At 36.2% G+C, this 24000-nt stretch overlaps 1 protein-coding gene across 8 annotated transcripts in view; it reads right to left on the minus strand.

Moving 5' to 3' along the window:
- Nucleotides 1-24000, minus strand: part of LOC135223606 (ankyrin repeat and fibronectin type-III domain-containing protein 1-like) — a 682119-nt gene that overhangs the window by 420102 nt on the left and 238017 nt on the right. For all 8 annotated transcript variants that reach the window (XM_064262185.1, XM_064262189.1, XM_064262193.1 and 5 more), the window contains one exon: nt 7688-7809. In XM_064262185.1, coding sequence (XP_064118255.1) covers nt 7688-7809 — 122 coding nt within the window. The remainder of the gene's footprint in view (nt 1-7687; nt 7810-24000) is intronic.

Here is a 24000-nt window from a genome sequence, read left to right on the forward strand (position 1 = left end):
GTGTTCTAATAATGATGACTGTTCATAAAGCAATTTATGATCAATCATCATTTCAATTCCGATTCTGCTAAATTGGAAATAAATTCGTCTTCTTTAGTGAAAGACAGAAACGGCAACAAGAATAATAATAAACAAAAATACAACAATAATTATTGTATTAAATTCCATAGTGCCTTGTAGAATCATTTGAACGTATTATTACTATTACGTATATTATTAGATCTAAAAGAAAATAATAATGATTATTATCATAAACTAAAACAACAATAACAGGAATAATAATAATAATAATAATAATAATAATAATAATAATAATAATAATAATAATAATACTATTAATTATAATCTTATTATTATTATTTATTACTATTATTATTATTATTATAATTATTATTATTATTATTATTATTATTATCAATAAAGCAAAGGATACACGAAGACATTTGCATTGATATTATGACCTTCGATTGGCCGACTAATGCAGACAATCTTGCACCATTCTTGGGAGATAAAGATAACTTATAGATATGAATGTACAGTTTAGTGGAAATATTAAATGCATCTTCAATATTTAACGCATCACATATTCATTAGATTTGACTCAGCCAAGATTACGAGTGCATTATAATAATAATAATAATAATAATAATAATAATAATAATAATAATAATAAGAAGAAGAAGAAGAAGAAGAAGAATCAGTACAAAAAGAGGCATGATACAGTGGCAAAAGCCCTCCACTGGAGCCTGTGCAAGAAACATCAGCTACCTTGCAGTAATAAGTGGTACAAGCACCAACCTGAGGGAGTGATAGAAAACGATCACGCAAAGATCCTCTGGGACTATGGTATCAGAACGGATAGGGTGATACGTGCAAATAGACCAGACGTGACGTTGATTGACAAAGTCAAGAAGAAAGTATCACTCATTGATGTCGCAATACCATGGGACACCCGAGTTGAAGAGAAAGAGAGGGAAAAAATGGATAAGTTTCAAGATCTGAAAATAGAAATAAGAAGGATATGGGATATGCCACTGGAAATCGTACCCATAATCATAGGAGCATTAGGCACGATCCCAATATCACTGAAAAGGAATCTAGAAAAACTAGACGCTGAAGTAGCTCCAGGACTCATGCAGAAGAGTGTGATCCTAGAAACGGCGCACATAGTAAGAAAAGTGATGGACTCCTAAGGAGACAGGATGCAACCCGGAACCCCACACTATAAATACCACCCAGTCGAATTGGAGGACTGTGATAGAGCAAAAAAAAAAAAAAAAAAAAAATAATAATAATAATAATAAGTATAACCTTATAAGAATTGCAAACACATCTATAAAATATTTTTAGTTCACATCAGCTAAAACGTAACTTTCCAAAAAGTCTCCTTTTAACTACTATTAAAAACGTCATCAATTAATGTTAAACTGTCATAACATTACGAAACCTTTTCGTTTTACAGGGCCAAAGTTCACGTGTTTTAGTCGGTTCAAGTAAGATTATTCCTATTTTTTACGAAACTTCAAAGGAAATATTTGCTAAGCAACACAGGGTTCTTATACAGGTGAACACGGATAGCCTCAGCACATAAGTCCCTTGAACACCCAGGGGGACTAATAACCTTCCCCTAAAAGGATTGCTGAAACCAAAATAATAAAATGTGATAAAACTTTAGAAAAACAAGTAAAAAATGCGCCGAAATTCTTCTGCGCAATCGAGACTTCAGCCACTGCCCGGTGGTGACCTGTGTTGTTGGCACCTTTAGCGGTGCCAGACGCACGCTCATGACAAACTTTAACCTGAAGTAAAATAAAAACTTCCGAGGTTAGAGGCCTCCAACGCCAGTAGTTTTTAAGATCTGAGGGCGGACAGAAAAAGTGCGAACGGACAGACAAATAGCCATCTCCATAGTTTTCTTTTACAGAAAACTAAAAAACGCACCACATTTATGCAAGAAGTTCAATGTATAAGTCCTGCATTAAAAAAAATATCTATGTAAAGACAAGCAAAAGGGCTCGATCCAGGATCAGTCAGGTTCTAATCCTAGAAGCATCACGGAAAGTTTTTTCCAAACCATCGGTTCTAAAGGATGGTTATTCCCCACCGTAGAACACTCACGAGAAATCGATATTGATTACCTTTCTTTCTCCGACCTTCCTTTTCCTTTTTGCTCTCTTTCTATCAGTTAATCTGTGCCTTTGCTTTCATCTATCTATATCTGTTTTCTTAATTAGCTCTCTCTCTCTCTCTCTCTCTCTCGTAAGTCCACACCAAACGGTTGTTTTCTGATGTCTTAAGAGATTATCATTCGCACACCAACTGAAGAAGATTCATCAGTGTGAATATCCCATGGAACTTGACAAGTAAGAGGATTACCTTAATACCTTTCGGGTCGTTATCCAAATGTTGTCCTATGACAAAGACGAAGGCGATAAAGGAAGGGAATACGGGAATCAGGAATAATCTAGGAGTGCGATGCTTTTAAAGGAGCATGCGAGAAAAAAATTAACAAAACGAACTACAACTCAATATTAACCAAATAAATTGAATACAAATTGTGACAAATAAGCAAAATGACATACTGATATGGAACGAAGGAAATCGTCACTAAGCACAAATAGGAGTATTTATGGGAAGAGAGGCAGAACATTAGGTAACGAAGGAGCAGTCTAGAATCCCAAGGGATAGAACTTCGATGAAAATCGAACGGGAGTCCATGAAATAGAGTGGACCCTGTGAACCCTTTTAAAGAAATCTCATTCAAGTTTCAGTGCCGCTCACACGAGTCATCTTATCTCATTTCGATGATTTCGCTCGGCACGTCAAGAGAACCTTCATTTTAGTCAAACTTCCCTATTTGCTCTATGCTGGAAGAGAAAAATGGCTTGCGCTATTGTGCAGTGGCAAGAAAGATGTTGCAAGTTCAATCGAGTACAATAAGAACCGCAGTACTAATAAAAAATAGAATAAAAATTGAGATTTCATAAGCAGAACAAATATTTACGTAGCAGAGCAATATGCATATGTTAATTTAGCACTTAGCAAAATTCTTAGATGATAGCAAAAATAATGATATTCGGTGACCTTCCTTAACACTGAAGACACATTTCGAAGGAATGAACAGTTTACATACGTCTACGGCAATATAAGAGCCACAGATCTTAGCTCCTGTTGCAAGCAGAGATCTGAAACATCCAGAAATAATAAGAAAACTTCACGTCCACCATAAAATCATTATGTTCTCACAGGTTAAACACTTACAGACATGTTCTGATTTGAATACCACGGGTGACAATTGCCTTTTCATCATAAACACACCCGTCCGAGAAAGTGACTTATTACATGCCACAGAAACTCATCAGTTATCCCTATATAATCAGGCATAGCTTGAATGGATATACAGACCAGCCTCACATTTAACCATAAAACCTACACAGTCTTTTCAGGAGTTTCTTCAGAATGTCACGCTTATGTTTAAGGGTTCAGTTGGCCTATTTAACAGTAAACTTTCTTGGTCGAAGTTTACGCTAACAAAACATTATACAGCCAGGAAATGATAGGGCTGTATATACCAGCACAGATCACCCAGGCCATTACTAACAAAACTCAATATGGCTGAACTTCCCTACCCGGATGACATGCGAGAATGTGAGCGTGGCCTTTCTGCTTGCAATAACAATGAAATCAATTTCGGTCTTATAAGCGAATCTAGTTTGACCTTTAATAATAGGAAATCAAGCTTACCGATACACGAATTTGTTCCCCAAACATATGAAATCAAATTTTCTCTTTAAACACACCAAGTGCGCCCTTTGAACGTATGCACTTCAACTTTGACTTTTAAACACGCAAAGTTAAATCTGCCTTCAACATTTCACTCGGAAATTTCGCCAATTTCCATGGGCTTAATTTTAAATGTCTGAATGCCATTCAGAAAGTATATGTGAGAACATGAGTTCTTGGCGGTTGATCTATGATACTTGTGACTTACATACAAACAGGCACGTATATACATAAAATATGCATACATACATATGTTACACAAACACACACAAATATATATATACGATACGCATTAAGCTACAACATTTTAATGTCCTTTAATATCTAATTCGCTCTACCTAGAATTAATATATTTTCATATATATATGTTAACCGAAGGAGAGTTTTTTAGTTGATCATAATTTCGTCGGCTAACGGGCGCGAACACCAAGAAATCAGGACGTACAGTGAATCGCTTTTAACCACACAGCTATCACGATCGTGATAGCTGTGTGGCTAAAAGCACTTCATTGCACGTCCTGATTTTCTTGGTTCCGCGGTTCGCGCCCGTGAGCCGACGAAATTATTAAAAAAAAAAAATCCCCTTCGGTTAACATAGATATGAAAATATATTAATTCCGAGGTAGAGCGAATTAGATATTAAAGGACATTTGTAGCTTAATGCGTATATATTAACCACGGTGATGTGATAAGACTCATATATACTGTATGTGTGTGCGTGTATATATATATATAAATATATATATATATATATATATGTGTGTGTGTGTGTGTGTGTGTATCATATATGAATTACATACGAAGAAAACATTTTAAATATATTCAGCTGGTTACCGGGCAGTTCTAATAGGATAACATTGTGGAGATTCCGAGTCAGACAAAAGAGAGAGAATTATTCAATGAGATGAAAATGGATTAATGGGAGAACTCATTCCTTTTCCGATCGAGTAGAAAGGCGGGACCCCACAGAGAGAGAGAGAGAGAGAGAGAGAGAGAGAGAGAGAGAGAGAGAGAGAGAGAGAGAGAGTCCATATTGGAGGGAATAGTTGACTTCGGAAAAAGCTTTTTGTACACAATTGCGAATGCCTATCGAAATAGGTAACAAAAATGTTTCCTCTGCGATTTAGGGAGAAAGAAAAAAAGCTTTTCCAGACGCTTAAAGCTTCAACTATTCTACTTGGCTGAATTTTCTTTTACCTGGAATTTAGCGTCCAACATCCATAGATAATACCCTGTAAAAGCCCAAGAATAACATTCATTACAAAATTACGCTAAAAATACATAAACCAATCCGATGCATACAATAAAAAAAATTAAGGTTTACTAAAGTAAACAAGCTTATAATCCCAGAAACAAACGCAGAATGGAAACAAAGAACAAACAGCACAAAATATTGCAGACCTATTTCCACCCCCTATACTTGAGCGTAACACGGTTGGAGGTCCTCCAAAATTGTGACGGCAGAGAGAGAGAGAGAGAGAGAGAGAGAGAGAGAGAGGCGGATGAATGAGGAAAGGAGAGGAGGGGAGGCAGGGGAGGCAGGAGGGGAGAATAAGAGGGTTTTTAGAATGGGTTGTCAAGGGAAAGGAAGAAGAAAACGCGATAACTGAAATCTTCCCTACATCGACGGAACCCGATTTCAAAACCTGCGCCGTGGAGCATATCAATGCAAATTTCATTTCTTTTTTGAAGCTCTTGCCGAAGGAGGGCTGTCCTCTTCCTCTTGGACCAAATGACCTCGCAATAAATAAGGGGTAAGTAACGAAAGCGCTATGAGGAAGAGAGAGAGAGAGAGAGAGAGAGAGAGAGAGAGAGAGAGAGAGACCCGCTGGAAGTGCTGGCAGGAATCCAAGCTGCGTTATTCACCTTGTAACCCACGAGAGGTTGTGGGAAAGAGGAACGGGGATGGGGAGAGGTAGGAGGGAGGGGCATTGACGGAAGGGGCAGTCCTTGGGATAGGGAGAGGGACAGGGGAGCTCACACTGCAGCTATTGGGTTATTTACTCTGCATCTACAGATGGGGAGCCTTTGCTTTACCAACGGCCTTTCGGTCATCTGTAGCCAGGACTGGCGTTTGTTATTTGCAAAGCATTTGTTGTGTTCAGTGAATACGGGAACTGGATATCAAAGCCATCGGTTCATCCCTTGACCGTGAGTTATCGAAAGCGATGCATGCAGTCAGTCCTATGACCGAATTCGTTGAACCCTCGCCAACTGGACCCCTCTATAGCTGCTCATATGCAGCTTTACCTCAAGTGAACGAAACCTAAATTCCTCATGCAAAGAACACTCGTCACAAACGAACCTGCTGCGTTGACTGAACACATTTGCATAAAATTACATTGAATGAGTTTTGAAGAAAACTTCTCAAAAGCAAAAATCCTTTTGGTTTTTCCTAACGCAGCAGCCGGTGGGACGGGCAGACCTTGCTTACAATACTCCACACTTGACGGAAACGAGGAATGTATGGGGAATTAAACGAACTCGGATGTTACCCCGACGGAAAACATGTGCCTCCATTATGGTGAACTGCACAAATGATTGTTACAGCCACCAAACCGAGCAATGAGAGGACTACTGATCTCCACAGACTAAACGTGAAACAGGACAACATGGCCTTCACATAAACAAGATCAAGTGAGGCCACTTAGCTGGAAAGAGAAGCTTATCTAAAGCAGAGGCACATTGAGATATTGGCTGACGAACTGACTTTGATTCAGCGCTGTCGAGAAGGGACGCGAGGCCAAACACCCAAACATCAGAAAATAAGTTCAAGCAAGGACGGGTGAGAGTAACCAAAGACACTATAGAGTACTCTAAAGTATCTTTGGAGTAACGAATGGCTTTAGTAACTGATATGAATAATGTACACCGCAATCGATTCAAGCTTATATTCAAGAAGAAATATGTTAACAGCTACGGAAATGACATTCACTAAAAATGGAACTCTTTTGATATGTATGCGCCTTTAATCACGAAACCCAACGTCCGAGCTTCCAAGAATACTATAGTGCAATTTATTCAAAAGCAACTAAAGGAGAAAAACGTTTTTGTATTTCATTATTATCCTAAAACCCAGTACTCGCTTGTAGGCTACATCTAGTTATGCATAAAAGCTAAGGAAAGAAACGCAATAGGGTAAAACTGATTCGTTTACAAAAGCTTTCCTTATATTTCGATTATTCTTATAGTCTACAGAAATGATGATAAAAAGCAAAAAAATATCGTATTTATATTATAGTTGGAAATGACATAATGAACGCTATTTATGGTCTTAGGGCACCATACCCAAGAAATAACGAATAACGTTTCTCTCGCTTTATGCTCACTTATAATCAAAAGGCATCTAAATACCTTGCCATTTATTACCGAGAGTATTTTTTTACAAACATCTGGTCTCTCAAACCAATATTATTTCACAGAATGATGACAACTTACACGGAATTGTAGATGAACATTTCGTTCTGACCGTACAGCAATGAAGTTTCACATATATTTCATTTCAAATATCATAAAAATGTAAAATTCCCACAATTTCTAAAATAACCTTCTTAACAGAATATCAATACATTTCTCTAATATAAATTCAACATCATCCTTACTTTCTTACTTTCTAAATTTAGCCATACTCAAGATATTCTATAATATATATATATATATATATATATATATATTGTATATATAATATATATATATTATAATGTATTATATAAAGCATAAACGTATGAGAACATACAAAATATATCTTAGCACACATGAGGTTAACCCCCATTGTAAAATGACCGTCCACTCCAAAAGTGATCCCTAAGAGCAAATTCTGGATCTCTTTGAATACCCCGTCCTTTCTCTAGCCTACGTTCCCTCCCCAACACGAAAACTGTTCCAAAGTAAATGTACACATTACCTCTCCTGTCGGAGGCGTCGAGGGCGGTGTGGACGACGGTTACCCCAGGGACCACTATAGCCGGCAGAGTGCGGCTCCTGACCAAAGGAGGTCTGGAGACCACGCCCCCTTCTTTCACCGAGCTGTGGGGAAAAGACAATAAAAGATACAATGTATTTTTTGTTATATGTCAGACACTATATATTAAATACACGAATTAATTATCTGAGAAATGTGAGATAACAAGAAAAACTCCTTACATTAATCAACTCCAAGAGACTGATCTTAGTCTAAGTAATTCATAAGGAGTAGTATGTCTTCTTAAGCAGTCTAATACGATAAAGTTTATTCAAGATTTTATCCAGGATTAATATGAAGAGATAGGGAAGCCAGTAGAGATATAAAATGGAATAATGTATGAATAAACTAGCTTGATGCTGTTCCACGTCATGTTGGAGTCAAGACAGCGCTCGGAACGAAATGATTTGACGATAGATAATGTCAAAAGTTAGAGGACTGTAAAAGTTTATTTAGCAATTAAAACTCACCATTAAGTTTAAATACTCGGTCAGTAGTGGTGCTAATAATAGTAAGTTGCAGGTCTTTATAATAGTATTATAAAACCAGATGCACTGTATCTACAGACAGTTGAAGCCAAAAGCAAATATAAACATAATATGCAAACTAAAAGAAGCGCACAGCTGCATAGGCTCTAGAAGCATTAAATGAATTGTTTCAAAATCCATTCCAAAACCGAAGCCTTCTAAGCGACACTTACTAAAGACATATAAAGCATACAAATTAACAATTATTATTATCATTACTATTAGCTGTAAGGAAATAAATGATGGGATAACTGACAGTTCAATGCAATATTAATATCACAGCACATTTCCTATCATTATAAAAAAACAAAATTTCCGCTTCATTAGTATCAAAAATCATACATCACTACATTCATAAGTTTGCACTTTTCATTAGAAAACCTGAGAAAAAGGACAGGGAGAAAATACATGAATAATGACTCTAGTATATTTACAATACAAAGCGCAGATTGCCGTGGCGGGGATAACATTGCTCTTAAATGACGATGACATAATGCCAGGGAAGTTCCTCGTCCTCGAATTACAAGGAGAATCATTCATCTTCCAGTTCGCAAGAGTTCAAAAAGTAAAACCTTTGCCAATCATTTTTCATGTTTTTAACTTTCACATGGCCTTCAAAAAGCACTCTCTCTCTCTCTCTCTCTCTCTCTCTCTCTCTCTCTCTCTCTCTCTCTCTCTCTCTCTCTCTCTCTCTCCAGGGGATTAAGCTTTGAATTAGCTAGTTGATAGTTATTACAAAGAAAACAACCAACACCTTCAGGATGGCTCGTTGGTATTCATATGAACAAGTATTAACGGCAATCTGAAAACGTCAGTATGTTCACAGTACGGAAAGCTCGTCTTTCAATTCTATAATGAAGAAGTTCCAGTAAATGTCACATCATTTTTATGTAATTTGAGCCACTCCCCCCCCCCCCCCCCGTCCCTTTTTTTTATTTACAGTAGGAAAGATTATGAGATTAAACATCCAGCCAATAAAATTATTATCATTGAAATAAGAGACACATAAGAAATAAATACTGACATGTCAAACCAACATCTGCCTTATTTAATCAAAAATACAGAAAATGATTACACTAATGAATCACATGCAAATATGCTTTACCTATTTAGGAAATAATCTATTGCCGTAGATTGAGTCAGGGTAACTGAAGTGCCCTAGGTTGGCCATTAATTGACCATAAAAAGTAAAAATTTCTCATTTGTTGTCAGTTATAACGGGCAAGCATCACACATAAAAGTGATTTATTATCAACATACATCATGGTATGCATCCAATAATCCAAACGCCATTATCATGAGAGATGACACCGTCTGTTTTAAAATCACTAATGAATGGGAGGAAGGGAAAGTGACTAACATTTTTGAAGCTAGAAAACAGACAGAAAAAAAAAGCGCAACAAAACTTATTATGAAAGGGGAATTAAAGATTAACGAAAAGAACCAAGATGATGGCAATAATAATAATTTACAATTTTACATATATCCTTCAAATCTAGCATTTACATTAATGCCGCTTTCATAAATTGATATGTGTATAAAGAATCCCTACTGTTCACATAAAAATGTAATATGAGAAGACATATGAATAGTACTATCTATCTGATTCGACTGAGAAACAAGAGAGAGAGAGAGAGAGAGAGAGAGAGAGAGAGAGAGAGAGAGAGAGAGAGAGAGAGAGAGAGTTATTTTCAAAAGTTAATGTACCTCAATCGAAAAATCCACCTACAGGAAAGAAATGAAGAAATTTTTACAGTAAGAGAGCCAAAGTGGAAAAAAATCACCTTGATCTGACGAGAGAGAGAGAGAGAGAGAGAGAGAGAGAGAGAGAGAGAGAGAGAGAGAGAGAGAGAGAGAGAGAGAGAGAGAGAGAGAGAGAGAATTATTTTCAAAAGTTAGAGTACCTCAGTCGGAAAATCCATTTACAGGAAAGAAATGAAGAAACTCGTGATAGGAAATATTTTACACTAAGAGAGCCAAAATGGGAAAAATCACCTCGATGTGACGAGAGAGAGAGAGAGAGAGAGAGGGTGGGTGGGGGGGGGGGGGGGTGTGGGGGGGGGGGGGGGGGGGGAGAGGGGGGGGGGGGGGGGGGGGGGGGGTGGGGGGGGGGGGGGGAGTTTTGGTATAAAAAAAAAAAGCCATTCGATTCCTTATTAAATATTTATATTTAATATGCAAATGAATAATCCCAAATTCATTTGGAGAAAACGGACTAGAGACATTCACTATTCCCTATATTTTCTCCAGGTTAAGTGTTCAGTCGATTTAAGGGCCCAACACACGATCCTTTAACTCACTCTTTCTGAGGCCATTTCTTACAATACACGGTTATTTGGTCGCTGGTGGAGCTGAACGCTTTTTTTTTGCAAAAACAAAATAAAACACCCACATTTCTTTTCGCTTGCATACCTCCTGAAGTCAAGGAACTATTTGTTCACACAAGCCACGCACATAGGTATATACACGTACGCTCACACACACACTCATATATATATATATATTATATATATATATATATATTATATATATGATATATATATATATACTATATATCATATATATATATATGTATATATTATATATATATATATATATATGTAATGTATATGTATGTATGTTTAAATAAATAAATATTATACACATGGGAGTAAGAACAAGACAAACACGCAGACAGACATACACAAATATATATGAAAGCAAAACATATTGTTATACGGTGATCTTACATTAGTCTTGAATATCGCTAAACTCTAAATCCAAACGAATGTATTCATATGTGAATGTGAATGGAATGGTGTTGCCAACAAACTATAGACAAATTCTACTGTTCCCTGACTGAACTTCTAAAATATAAACGTTCAGTGCAAAACGTACATTTGACATCCAGACTGGAAAGAATTCGCAGGAGAACTAGAAATCCCAGGGAAACTTCGTAAAGAATGCCAATGACAAGAGATTGAAGGCCTTTCTCTCCTTCTAAGGAAAAGAATATAAATGATGGGCTGGGCATCTATCAGCTGTTAGAAGCAGCTCGGATGGTTATGACGGATATCACCAAAGTTCACATCTATATAATAAAAGAGAGATAAATCAGGTTCCAAGTTACTCCTGCTGAAAGCTTCCGTTCCACTTTGACCGTTCCCGCGCACAGAATGAGGAACGTTACGGGAGTTAAAGAGTGACATGATCGCATGAAGACGCGAGGACCAGTGCCGATTAAAGAGGAGATGCATCAAGTAGGGAACTTATTAATACACGTAAACCATAAGAGTACGAAGTGAACTTTTGGGGGGTTCATATTGAATCGGTTAATCTTGACGGTCTAAGGTCAAGGTCTGTAGCTTCTGTAACTGTACTGAAGCCTGTAGCACATTACATCATCGCTCATTATAAGATTCATAACTTCTAAACCTCCCTCGATCGTACTTATAATGTTATTAGTTTCAAGTTAAAACGGTTCATTATCAACACTGGCAGTCTTAAGCCTCATAAAGTGTTTTATTTTTCCAAGAACCCATTGCAAAAAAAAAAAAAAAAAAAATCATAAATATTTGATAGTAAAAGGGTAGCGACCGGCTATGTAAACTCTACGGAGAATTAACATCATTCATCAACGTAGCATTATCGAGATATGCAATTACATTTTATTCTGGGTATCCTGGGCTAAAACGCTGTATGAATAATGTCAGATATATGTATACATATATATGTAAGTGCGTTTACATATGTATGTGTATTAATGTTATATTATGTATGTACGTGACATATGCACGCATATGTATGCATGTACATATATATTTATATTTATATACATAATTTTTGAATTTTTATCAAAATACTATGATATTTTTATATCTACAAATATTAAGCCCCAATTATAGTTTAACATTAATGCTTGTGAGAGAGAGAGAGAGAGAGAGAGAGAGAGAGAGAGAGAGAGAGAGAGAGATATATATATATATATATATATATATATATATATATATATATATATATATATATTATATATATATTTCACATTAAGCCGTTTTCTCTAACAAGAGCTGGCTTTCGAGAAAAGAAAAAGATAACAGTCAGTACCAGCCTCATTCATCAACGACTGAAAAGTGGATGAAACCCCTAAGCAGAAAACTTCTACAATATTGACAGCCTCAGACACACTGCTTCATTCATCCCTATCTCGGCCAGCTATCTATGCTTCCTGAATGATGAGACTTCTCTTGCACATGCTGACCAACTTTCCATCATCCATTCTTTCGACATCACCAAATCATCTCAAAACACTCTTATATTCATCTCTACGTAGAGCTTTGACTTTTTTTTCTTTCACAAGTACTGAATTCGTCTAAATTTTAGATCAATGGGGCTTAAGTAGAACTGAAAGGAGAAGATCAGCTGGTGAAAAAATTGCATAATTCGGACGTATTAAGACTGGCAAGAGGAAGATCTAGAAAGCTGAGGACAGATGAGCTGAGAGGGGTATTGGAAAGGAAGAGCCTTAATATCCCTGAGGTGCTGGAGTCGATGTAAGTTAGAAGTAAAAGACGCAGTGTGTGTGTGTGTGTGTGTGTGTGTGTGAGTGTGTGTGATAGGTGTGATTAGAAGATGCAAAATATACCGGAAGATGCATTACCAATTCTCTGGTAAACATTACAGGTGCCTCACACTGAGGGACCTGGGGCAACCCGAACGAAGTGTAAGGTCTGTAAGGTAAGGGGATACAATGCGCTACAGATAAGCCAGATATGTTGGTGCAGTCTAGTTTTCTGCACAAGTGGTTCACTTACGCTTCAATAATACGAGTTTAAAGCTCTAAAACTATTTACTTCTAGTATCAAAATATTACTCAATTGTCAAAGGGGAGTCCTAAAGTTGTCAACGAATAGATTTGCCATCCCTTCCATGATTCACTCCTATGCCAAGAATTGAGGAGAAACATGGTATTTCAAGGGGCTTTTGACATGATCTTGGAGAATGCGTTGCTCTCGAACAAACTCCCCCACCCCCGACTTTTATTTCCATTTTATGTGATCGTTTTATCTCTGTCACAGCTGACAGTGCCTCATTCGGCCCTCTCCCTCTATCCAGTGATGTCTAGCTGAGCCCTGTCCTCTCCATTTCATTGTTCTTCCTTTCTTCACCGATGTTCAGATCTGCTCTGCTCCACCTATGCAAATGTCGATGATTCGACTGCTCAACGTGTTCTCCATTCACTCGTTCCCAATCCCTCTTAAGGCCCCCATACACTGAACGATTGTCTGAACGACCGTCTGTATCGTTCAAAAAAACACTGTGTATGGGCTTGTCTGAATGCAAAAGTGGGCGGAGCTTCGCGTCTGAACGATCTCAGCGGGAATCTGTCACGACCAGGTTGCTGGCTTGCGACTTACGTCTGTCATACACAGATCGTTCAAAGTATGTGTTTGACTGCCGATATAACGCTATCGCGCACGTCTCTTCTAGAAAGGATGCCATCCAGAGACAAAATCTTTGTTCAGACTGAAATCGGTGCGGAGATTGTTCATACTCTCTGAATAGTGTGTGTGTGGGTCGATAACGACAATCGTTCAGACAGTCGTTCTGACAATCGTTCAGTGTATGGGGCCCTTTATTCTTACCAGCACTACCGGTGATGCTCCAGACTCGCACATCAATGTGGTTGAAGATACAAGACAGTAAAACTTAACGATACCAGTATTATCGAGCTTAAAACACATTGTCCTCAGTGCAGAGAGATTTTGCTTTCTCCTGACTTGGAGATCAATCTCCTATGGATTGGGGAAATTGAGCTTTCGGCCAAAACTCGATTTCCAGTGCGACGCAAGTACGGTACGGAGGAAGCTGATGGATGATACAAAACAAAGAAGCACAGGAACATACACCATTTATAATATTTTCTTTCGATATTTGAATACCACTTTTAAGAAATGTAATTTATCATTCATTCCATAATAGGCACTTTCATAAAAAATATGATTTTATCAGTAATAAAAAAAATGATTTCAACGAAATTCAACTGCGTCATATTCAGACACCTACTAAAACCCCATCTTATTACCAGTTAAAGAAATAATCTAATAATCATGAATCTACAAACAAATTTTCAGAACAAGTTACTTCCGTGATTTCAGTGTAAAATTCTCAGCACATCATCATTATAAATGGTAATACTGTTTCACTGTAATGAATGGAAGGAAAAGTTATGTTTAATTACTTGCAATAGTGTCAGTGTTATTACTTTGGATAAAAACGGCCACATGGAAGAGAGAGAGAGAGAGAGAGAGAGAGAGAGAGGTAAAAGTTAACTGAAAACATTCAATAACAGTACCGGCTATTTGGCTATTTGGATAATTCCGCCGTTCGGAACGGAAGAAACCAGAACGACGACCGCAGACTTCCAGGAGAGAAAGAAATGTGGAAAAAGACGGACAAAAAGTCAACCTAAATTGGAGGGAAAGAGAAGCAGCGGGAGGAAATGGAGACAGGTGGGCTGCAGGATATTGACTGTCGACAGGTAAGAAAATTGCTTGACGAAGAAGGAAACGGGGGAAATGCCACGAGAAGGAACTCGTTGAAACTGAATGAAATAAACGAATCGACGATGACTGAATAAACAAGGTTCGGGGAAGCTTCAATAAAACGGCTTTCTGCTCCTCGTACTTTTCCGCTTTCCAAATATAAAACTATTTTATAGATGATAGATGTTTGCCGAGTTTATGTTTCGAAAGAGCGAGAGGAAGAAAGTCGACAAAAATGCACCGTGAGAAATGTTGTCTTCGAACAAAACCAAAGAGAGTTTCGAACAGTATAGCATATGAATCCCTCCTATGATACCAAAGGGTATGATATGAACCCACGAGCAACGGAGGAACAATTATCTCGCAGGAATCGAAGACCTGAATGGAAGACTCGATAACACTTTCTTTGACACGTTAGACAGAATACAATGTAAACTTATCGGTCTAAGGGTACGGCTTAATAAAGGTTATATGCAAGAACGTATCGCTCTAGGGCCTTTACTATAGGATAAACATCTACGCCTAACATTTCACAGTACTGTCTGAAAGCCTTTATCAGAGCTGTCTTCCTTCCTCTTGTATATGAAAGGACAGAAGAGGAGTCCTCAATTTTAGTTGTGCGAGAAATAAGTTTTTCCCTTGGAAATAACAGATAGTGCTGAACATGTAATTCCCAGCAAAAATGAACACAAAGATGTATGTGCATGCTGACGTAGGATAATGGAAAGCTGTACAAAAGCACATTAGTATACTGAAAAAAGTCAGCTGCAATATAACAATGACATCAGAAAAATCAATATGTGAAGAATTATAATACCTCCACTATTAATCAGACGGGAACCTTTCCAAGCACCCTTGAGCAGTCCCTGTCCCCGCGGGTCCGACCCTTCTTTCCAGACCCACTATACCCTTTCCCTTCCTGGTTTCTATTCTTATTCCGTCCGGAGCCGGAGTCGTACCAAAAAGCCTTTTAACTTTATAAAAGTCTCGCTGAATCAAATCTTCAAGGGGCTATTTCTCCCTGTAGTCATAGTCGTCGCACGAAAAGTTTGAAGCGGATGTGAATATTCGAGTCTGGAAAATAGGCTTAGCCAGTTCTATCCATTTTTACAGCAGAGAGAGAGAGAGAGAGAGAGAGAGAGAGAGAGAGAGAGAGAGAGAGAGAGAGAGAGAGAGAGAGAGAGAGACTTTTATAAGCAAATTTCAAAGGTTTTCCGACATACCATGAATCATGAAGAATTAAAATATATCACGGGGTGACGGTTGAAGAAATATTTCAAGAGCTCTGATACACAGATGTATTCTGTGGTTCTTAGCATAGGTAGATCTACATGTCATACACATATGAAAAAATAAAAACACGAGACTTATCTTGGAATAGTTAACTTAAACATTCTTGAGGAATGCAAATGAAACCTGCCAACTCTCTCTCTCTCTCTCTCTCTCTCTCTCTCTCTCTCTCTCTCTCTCTCTCTCTCTCTCTCTCTCTCTCTCTCTCTCTCTCTCTCTTTATATATATTTATACACACACACACACACATATATATATATATATATATACATACAAACAAAAATCTATGAGGTGTAATAATAGAAGATAACTTATGGGTATGTAGTGCACAAAGTAACGTAGGAGGCTTCTATGAGTAGAGAGGTTGAACGAATAAAGGATAAAGGTGTCACTTAAGAATAATCCGCTTCAATTTATTAAGAATATTCTATCAACAGAAGTTCTATAAATCAGACATGAACGGTTTTGAAAGTATTACGTTTAGAAAATGTAATACACAGAAAGGAAAAGCCATTATTACCTGCTCGCTGGTACTGCTGCAGCGGATCAACTATTATTATTTATATATTCATCCATAATTAACTATCTATCTCACTTTATCGCTGATAAATTTGATGAATGCAACGGAATAAAATTCAATGGCTACACGGTAATCCGATGTCCGGCGTATCAGGTTTCCTCTGTGTGCGGAAAGATAGTCACAACAAAACGTTCCCGGTAATTAATGGCGCGTTTGTACGAAAAGAGAAAAATGGTTGGAAAAATATAGGGAAACGATACAATGCTAAGCCCTTTTTGCATTAAAATAATATATCATAATCCGGCATAAATAGGAATACAGTTCGAAAATAAAAATTCTGTGTTTGAACAATTCCAGAAGTTGTGAATAATCATGCACTGTTTCTGTGCAATTAATACTAATGGATTATTATTATTATTATTATTATTATTATTATTATTATTATTATTATTATTATTATTATCATACATACATACATATTCTTTTGCAACAAGAATGTCCGGTCATTATCTTGACCATTAATCTGCAAGAGAACCGAAAACCGTAACTCGAAGAGAGAGATAGCAAAGAAAAAGCAGGAGAAATTCAGTAACAAATAAATGAACAGAAAAATGCGGCATCTTGAATAAACAGAACCATCATACTAATAGTATTTCTTTAACAAATTCCCAACATATTCCTTGAAATAAATCTTGCTGCTTTGGATAAAACATTTTTAGATACATTTGGTATTCACTTTCCATAAATATTACTAAACTGTTAAGAAACTATTAAGAGACGAGATTGGAAGAGAGTCACTTTCAAGAAACAATACATATCTGGCAAGAGACCTTTAAACGAGAGAGAGAGAGAGAGAGAGAGAGAGAGAGAGAGAGAGAGAGAATAGAGAGAAGAGAGGAGAAGAGAGAGAGAGAGAGAGAGAATCACTTTCAATGAAAAATACATATCTGACAACAGAGAGAGAATAACTTTTTATAAGCAAATCTGTCAAGATCCCTTAAATTGTGCGAGAGAGAGAGAGAGAGAGAGAGAGAGAGAGAGAGAGAGAGAGAGAGAGCGCAGCGCCAATGAAACCTCACAAAATGGACACAATAGGAACTGGACCGTCAATTCTCCCAGAACGAGGGAGTAAATGCTAACAAGAATAGCAGGCAAACTCCCACCGGCCGGACAATAAAGGCAGAAAATAAAAAAGGATGTAAAGAACATAAGGTAGGAAGGACATCTAAACAAAAAAGGGAAGGGATAAACGCAGGAATTAAAAGCAAGGATGGAATCTGGACGGAAAATGCCCCTACGTTCCACTCACGAGGGAAAGTAAAGATTAAGGAAAACTGCGTCGTTTAATGCATCACTGCCCAAACTGCGCAGCATGAAACAGAATATCCTTGGTAAGAGGTAAAGATAAAAGAAATGAATAATGAAACGAGGAGTGATATACGCAAATGAAAATTAATTAACGAATACGGAGCGCATCAACAAAGAACGGCAGATGCCGTGGGAATGTATGAAAGCACAAGATTAGATATACGCTATTAATAAAAATCATTGGGAATTTGAAAATATGAAAGGAGGTTATAACACTACAGACATATATGAACGCAAGAAATGGGAACTATAAAGCATATACAAAGAGAACTGAAAGTTGTAATCAAGATAAAGGACAAAGCCAAAAAGGTGGATTTTATTAATAAAATGATACAACATACGATTTGCGAAAGAATTTTACATTTGAAATCTCAAGTGACACAATTACCGGGAAATGATTACACATTACAGGATGCATACGGTTCACTTCATGAATAAATACAACAAATAAAACAGATATTCTATCAGATATCATCTCGTCAAATCTAGGCGCAAAAACACAATATCTGAAAAACTCCGCGAAAATATCTGCACCATTTTTGTCAACCACCACAACAGAATTCCTTAACATCTTCGAGGAAAAGTAAAACACAAGGGATATTCGCCCAGAAACCGCATCTGAACAAAGAGTTCGGACACAGAATAAACAAAATGAAAAATGCAGACACAAGCTATAGTCAAAATGAAATCTGAAAAGTAGACGGTATTCGCCTGCTCCAGAAACGTCTTCAGTTCATACGTGGGGAAGCTGCAAGAGACTTAAAATGAGAACAAAGAGCCGAATCCAATTTACAGTAGCAGCACTCATTCAAAAGGAAAGGATTGAAGGATGAAATGTCAATAAATGCACAACAATAAGTGCTTATCCTATGAACAAAGAAATGCTTTCTCTCATCCCAGTATTTTAGATTTATGAAAATAAAGAATCTCCATTGACAAAGATGTGGAACTATATTCGAAGGAAATCTCTGAACAGATTTTGATTTTAATACATCAACCCTTTTTTACTAAAAAGTATTTGCACTATAAATATGGAGTGAAGATATTTGGCAATCAAAGGTTGCCTAAATAACTCCTCCACTATTATTTTTGTGTCAATAAAAACCGAGGTAGGCACCGCGGTCTAAAAAGAGTTCGGTCGATCGAAGTAGTTAGTGTCATTAAACGTTTCATCTCATGATAGTGACAGGTCTTGTTACGAAAAGTCTTGCTCAATGACTCCTTATACTGAAAAAGAATGGTATACGTTCCGACTGGACCAGAAAATTAAGCATACCTCGACTTTGCCACTTCCACATATCACTTGTGGGATATAACTAGACAAGAAGAGTTGGAGGGCAAGTCAAACAATAAGTCACCAAATACACAAGTACTAAGTCCTTCCCAGTCAAGATCACCCTGCCCATTCTGTTTTTGCCTCATAAAGTACCATTACATTTAGTTTCATCTCCTAAAAGGTCTTTCTTGTCTGAGATCAGGGAATGGGCCTAAAAATAAATTATGACCATGATTGTTTCGTAACATTCGCACAGGCAGAGGCTAGAATGTTACTGATTTACAATACTGGAACTCTCTAGGGCAGCACTGTCCAAGCATATATATTATATATATATATATATATATATATATATATATATATATAAATCTATATATATAAATATATATATAATACATATATATTATAATACATATATATAATATATATATTATATTAAATGTTAGTATGCGTAATTATCAGCATACCAGATATTATATATATATATATATATATATATATATATATATATATATATATATATACACACTGTATGCTGATAATTACGCATACTAAATTTCTGCATCCTCTTCCTTTTCTCTCTGCCTACTTCTTCAAGTATTTTACTGTTCAATTTTCCTCTCTTTTACAGTGGCAGAAAGTTGTAAAGGATAAAGATTCCCGTAATGAATTTGGTGACAGTACGAACTTATTTTTACACAAGGGGAAGAGACTACAACTCAAAAAGTAGCAGCCAGTAGTCGATTTCTATTAGCGACAGTGACTGATAAATGTTAAGACTAAAGAGGGAAATGACTCTGATGTTTCTGAGTCTACATGTAATCAGTCATGACAACTGAATGAATCACTATCAACTTTAATCTCTACCCTTAGTGAAAGAGTTTCCATTAAATACCAATTCCCAACGTCAACATGCATCAGGGACGTCAGGTTATTCAACGGAAAAAAGATAACGCGTATTTTAGGAATAGTACGAGGTCAAAAGGATCCCCCACACAAAGGTGCACATAAACAAACACAAATAAAATTCTGTCTCAGCAAAACGCAATATCCTTTATCCTTGTTCATTTCTCACGGACAATACAAAATTGGCATCCGCAGAGGAAAAATAACCTCGCAGTAAAACTGAAAGGGGAAAAAACAATGCCTCAAAAAATAATAAAAGGAGCGAGTCCAGCGAGGCAATTATTATTGCAGCGTCCAATTTTTCTCAGCTGTATAATAACGACGGCTCAACGCCGCGGATGAGGAAGGAAGCAGAAGAGGACCAGAGCTGGACGAGGGAAGGGAAGGGGGGAGAGGGAAGGGATGCTGCTGCACAACGATAATGAATCAGATGCCGCTGATAACAACAGATGCTAAAGCCGATCGCCAGTGACGATGGATGCGAGGAGGCCGGACAACCTTGGAAAAGTGGAGACAAAACCGCTCTATTCCCAAAGAATAAATGAAACTGAATGAGGAAACTACGTGAAGAAAAAATACACGGTGGTGACGATTAATTTTTGCACAAGTTAAAATATTTTCGATTATCTTATTATTGCAAAACTTTTGGTATTATTATTATTATTGTGTCATAAAAATCCACAATTACATACTATTAGAGTATATTACTATGTAAAACAAACAGAAACTTTGTTTTAGATAGTGATATACACTAATATATAATTGTGGATGTTTATGTGAATTGATTATTATTATTATTATATTATTATTATTATTATTATTATTATTATTATTATTATTATTATTATTATTATTGAAAAAAAGCGTTTGATTATTATCATTATTAATGCTATTACTATTAAAGTACATCCACATTCCTTGATAGAATTCTGCTTCACCAATAGGAGACCAGATTTCGATTCCACGTTAAAACGTACTTGGAACTATTTCCTGAAAAAGCAATAGCGCTCCTGTTAACCTAAGCAGGAAATTAGATACTGGTGGTTAGTCAACCGTGTTGAGTCGCAGCCAAGGTCAAGAAGTTCATGGGGATATATACAATCTCCAAAAGAACTGCTGGGAATCGGAAGGATAACGTCGAGAGGATAACATACTAGGAAAAAGCCCGTACTGTGAATACACACAAATGTATACATATATAGATATATCCAAGGGCAGGAGGAGGCGCACAGGATGCAGACAATTTGGAGTTCATGGAAAGGGGGTCTGTTTATATGTTTTATTAAAACGATTTAAATAAATAATGTTTGTGTACATAATAAGGATTATATACAACATTTACTTATGAACACCATATTTACATCTAAACCAGAATAAAGAGAAAAAAATATATAATAAAATGAAAAAAATAAAAATTGTTAAAATTTCATAAATTTAAAGAAATAAAAAAAAATTTAAAAAAAATTAAAAAGATAAAAAGATAAACAAATGAAAACAACAAAAGACAGGGTGCACAAGACACCTACCCACATTGGTAGCACAAAGCAAACTGACAGAGAGGACGAAAAATTGGAAAAGATACACACACAAGGACAAAAAAAACAAATTATGCAATGAACAGCTGTGTTGATGATGACCGGTGCTTGAGAGGTTGAACAGTCAGTTTAATCATTATGGATTCAAGGGTAGATACATATATTTGTGTGTATAATTATATATATGTATATTATTGATATTAATATATAATTATTAAATATATATATATGTATATAATATTATGTATATATATTATATATTATTATTATTATATATTTATATAATCATATCTATATATATATATATATAATATATAATATTATATATTATATATTTATATATATACATATATATATATATATATATATATATTATTAGAATATTAAGATAATATAATATATATATATATTATAGTATATATATATTATATATATATATATGATATATATATATATATATATATATATATATATATAAATATATATATATAATAATATTAATAATATAAAGTTGATGAATACATTTCTCGAAAAGAGAAAAGACTAAAATACAGATAACTCGATATATTTATAACTAGACACTCACGATAAGAAGCGTTTTACACGAAAGCTTATCATAGACTTTTAGTAAAAAAAGACCACATTTAACGAGGGCAAATGTAGAGAGAGAGAGAGAGAGAGAGAGAGAGAGAGAGAGAGAGAGAGGAAGAGGAAGAGAGAGGAGAGACGAGAGGAGAGAAGCGCTGAAAGTGAAAAAATTCTAAAATCAATTGCTTAATTTCCAGAATTTCGGAAAGAAAGAAACCGAAAAAGAAAAGAAAAGGTAAATTAGGTCGACACATAACATAAAAGAAATAAAAGATGGATAACTTGAAATGAAGAAGCGAAAAAGAGTTAAACGGACCCCAACCTGAAGAGGAAAGGTAAAATGCTAAAACGAAAGACAACAATAACTGGGTCAAAACAGAAAGAAAATAAAAGATAACTGACGAAAGCCGTTTGCAAGAGGAAAACAGAAATGAATCTACATACATGAAACTGAAACAATCAACTATGGATAATGAAGGATGATGAAGGTAATCATGAAAATGAAACAAAATAAGTCTGCTAAAGTAGACACAATAAAGAAAGGAATAATACTAATGACAAAACCAAACAAATTGATGATTCAAGACAGAGAACATTTGTTAATGACAAATAATACTTATCTGGACCTTAGGACAAAATATAAGAAACACGTTTGTTGTTCAGAGGACATAAAAGCACACAAGAGGTCATAAACCGAATTTTTCCCTTCACTGAAACTGCTGCTGGGGTCTGCAACATTAAAAAAAAAAAGAAGCAAGGAAACGACTGGTAATAAAATCTAAAGAAAAGGAAAGAGCTTGGACGGTGGGAAAGCTGCGTCTTGTTCGAGGAAGTGGAGAAACTAAAAACACGGGAGAATTATGAAGGGAAATTAAATGTTTTTGGTATGACCCCACGAAAGAAAACAAGACGAATAAAGGAAAACATTAATTTCTCAAAATACAAGATGCAAATGTAATTAAACCGATTAGATCCTTGGAAAGGTATAAAAGGCTTAAACCGATAACGCACCGGAGAATGAAATAAAGCAATATTAGCATTAAAATAAAAAATAACAACGAAATAAATTTGAGTAATGGATAAGCTAGAATAAAGAACTTCAGGGACAATTTGAACTAAAGAAGACGCAATGAATAACGTAATGCAAATTAAAGAGAATGAATACGGGACAAAAATACAACCGAATGGTATAAACAAATGAAGAGGGAACGTTTGAACCGAAGGCACGACTAAAAATGACTGCTATAAATACCTTCGCACATGACGAAAATACACCGAACGATTTTCGATAATCATTCGAGGTAAACAATGTAGCTGCCGGAAAGGCTTCTCTGGCACTGCATATGGCTGCAAGTCGCTGTCGGTATTTTTCGCACATACATACAACTCCATTAACTGAGCAACGAAAAAGAATTTTAAAAAATTCTATGATTAATTGAATATGTGCTTCTTGTTTATTGCCAGTCGGAACTCTCATGATTAGATTCAGAGCGTTTTTCCATCTCTTAAACAGAGTGAATAAATTGAATAAATGAATGAATCCATCGAACATTACTGCTCATGATGTGCGTGAAACTTATTCGCTTTAACAGGATCGAATGATCGTTACCGTCTCTCTCCAAACCCAACAACATCACACAGGCTTTTGATGCGCATGCGTATTGAAGAGCTACCGAAACTGACAGTTGTCATGTGATTTCCAGACCCGCTGTAGGTGGAACCAC

Source organism: Macrobrachium nipponense, chromosome 10 (genome assembly GCF_015104395.2).
Source record: "Macrobrachium nipponense isolate FS-2020 chromosome 10, ASM1510439v2, whole genome shotgun sequence".
Lineage (NCBI taxonomy): Eukaryota > Metazoa > Arthropoda > Malacostraca > Decapoda > Palaemonidae > Macrobrachium > Macrobrachium nipponense.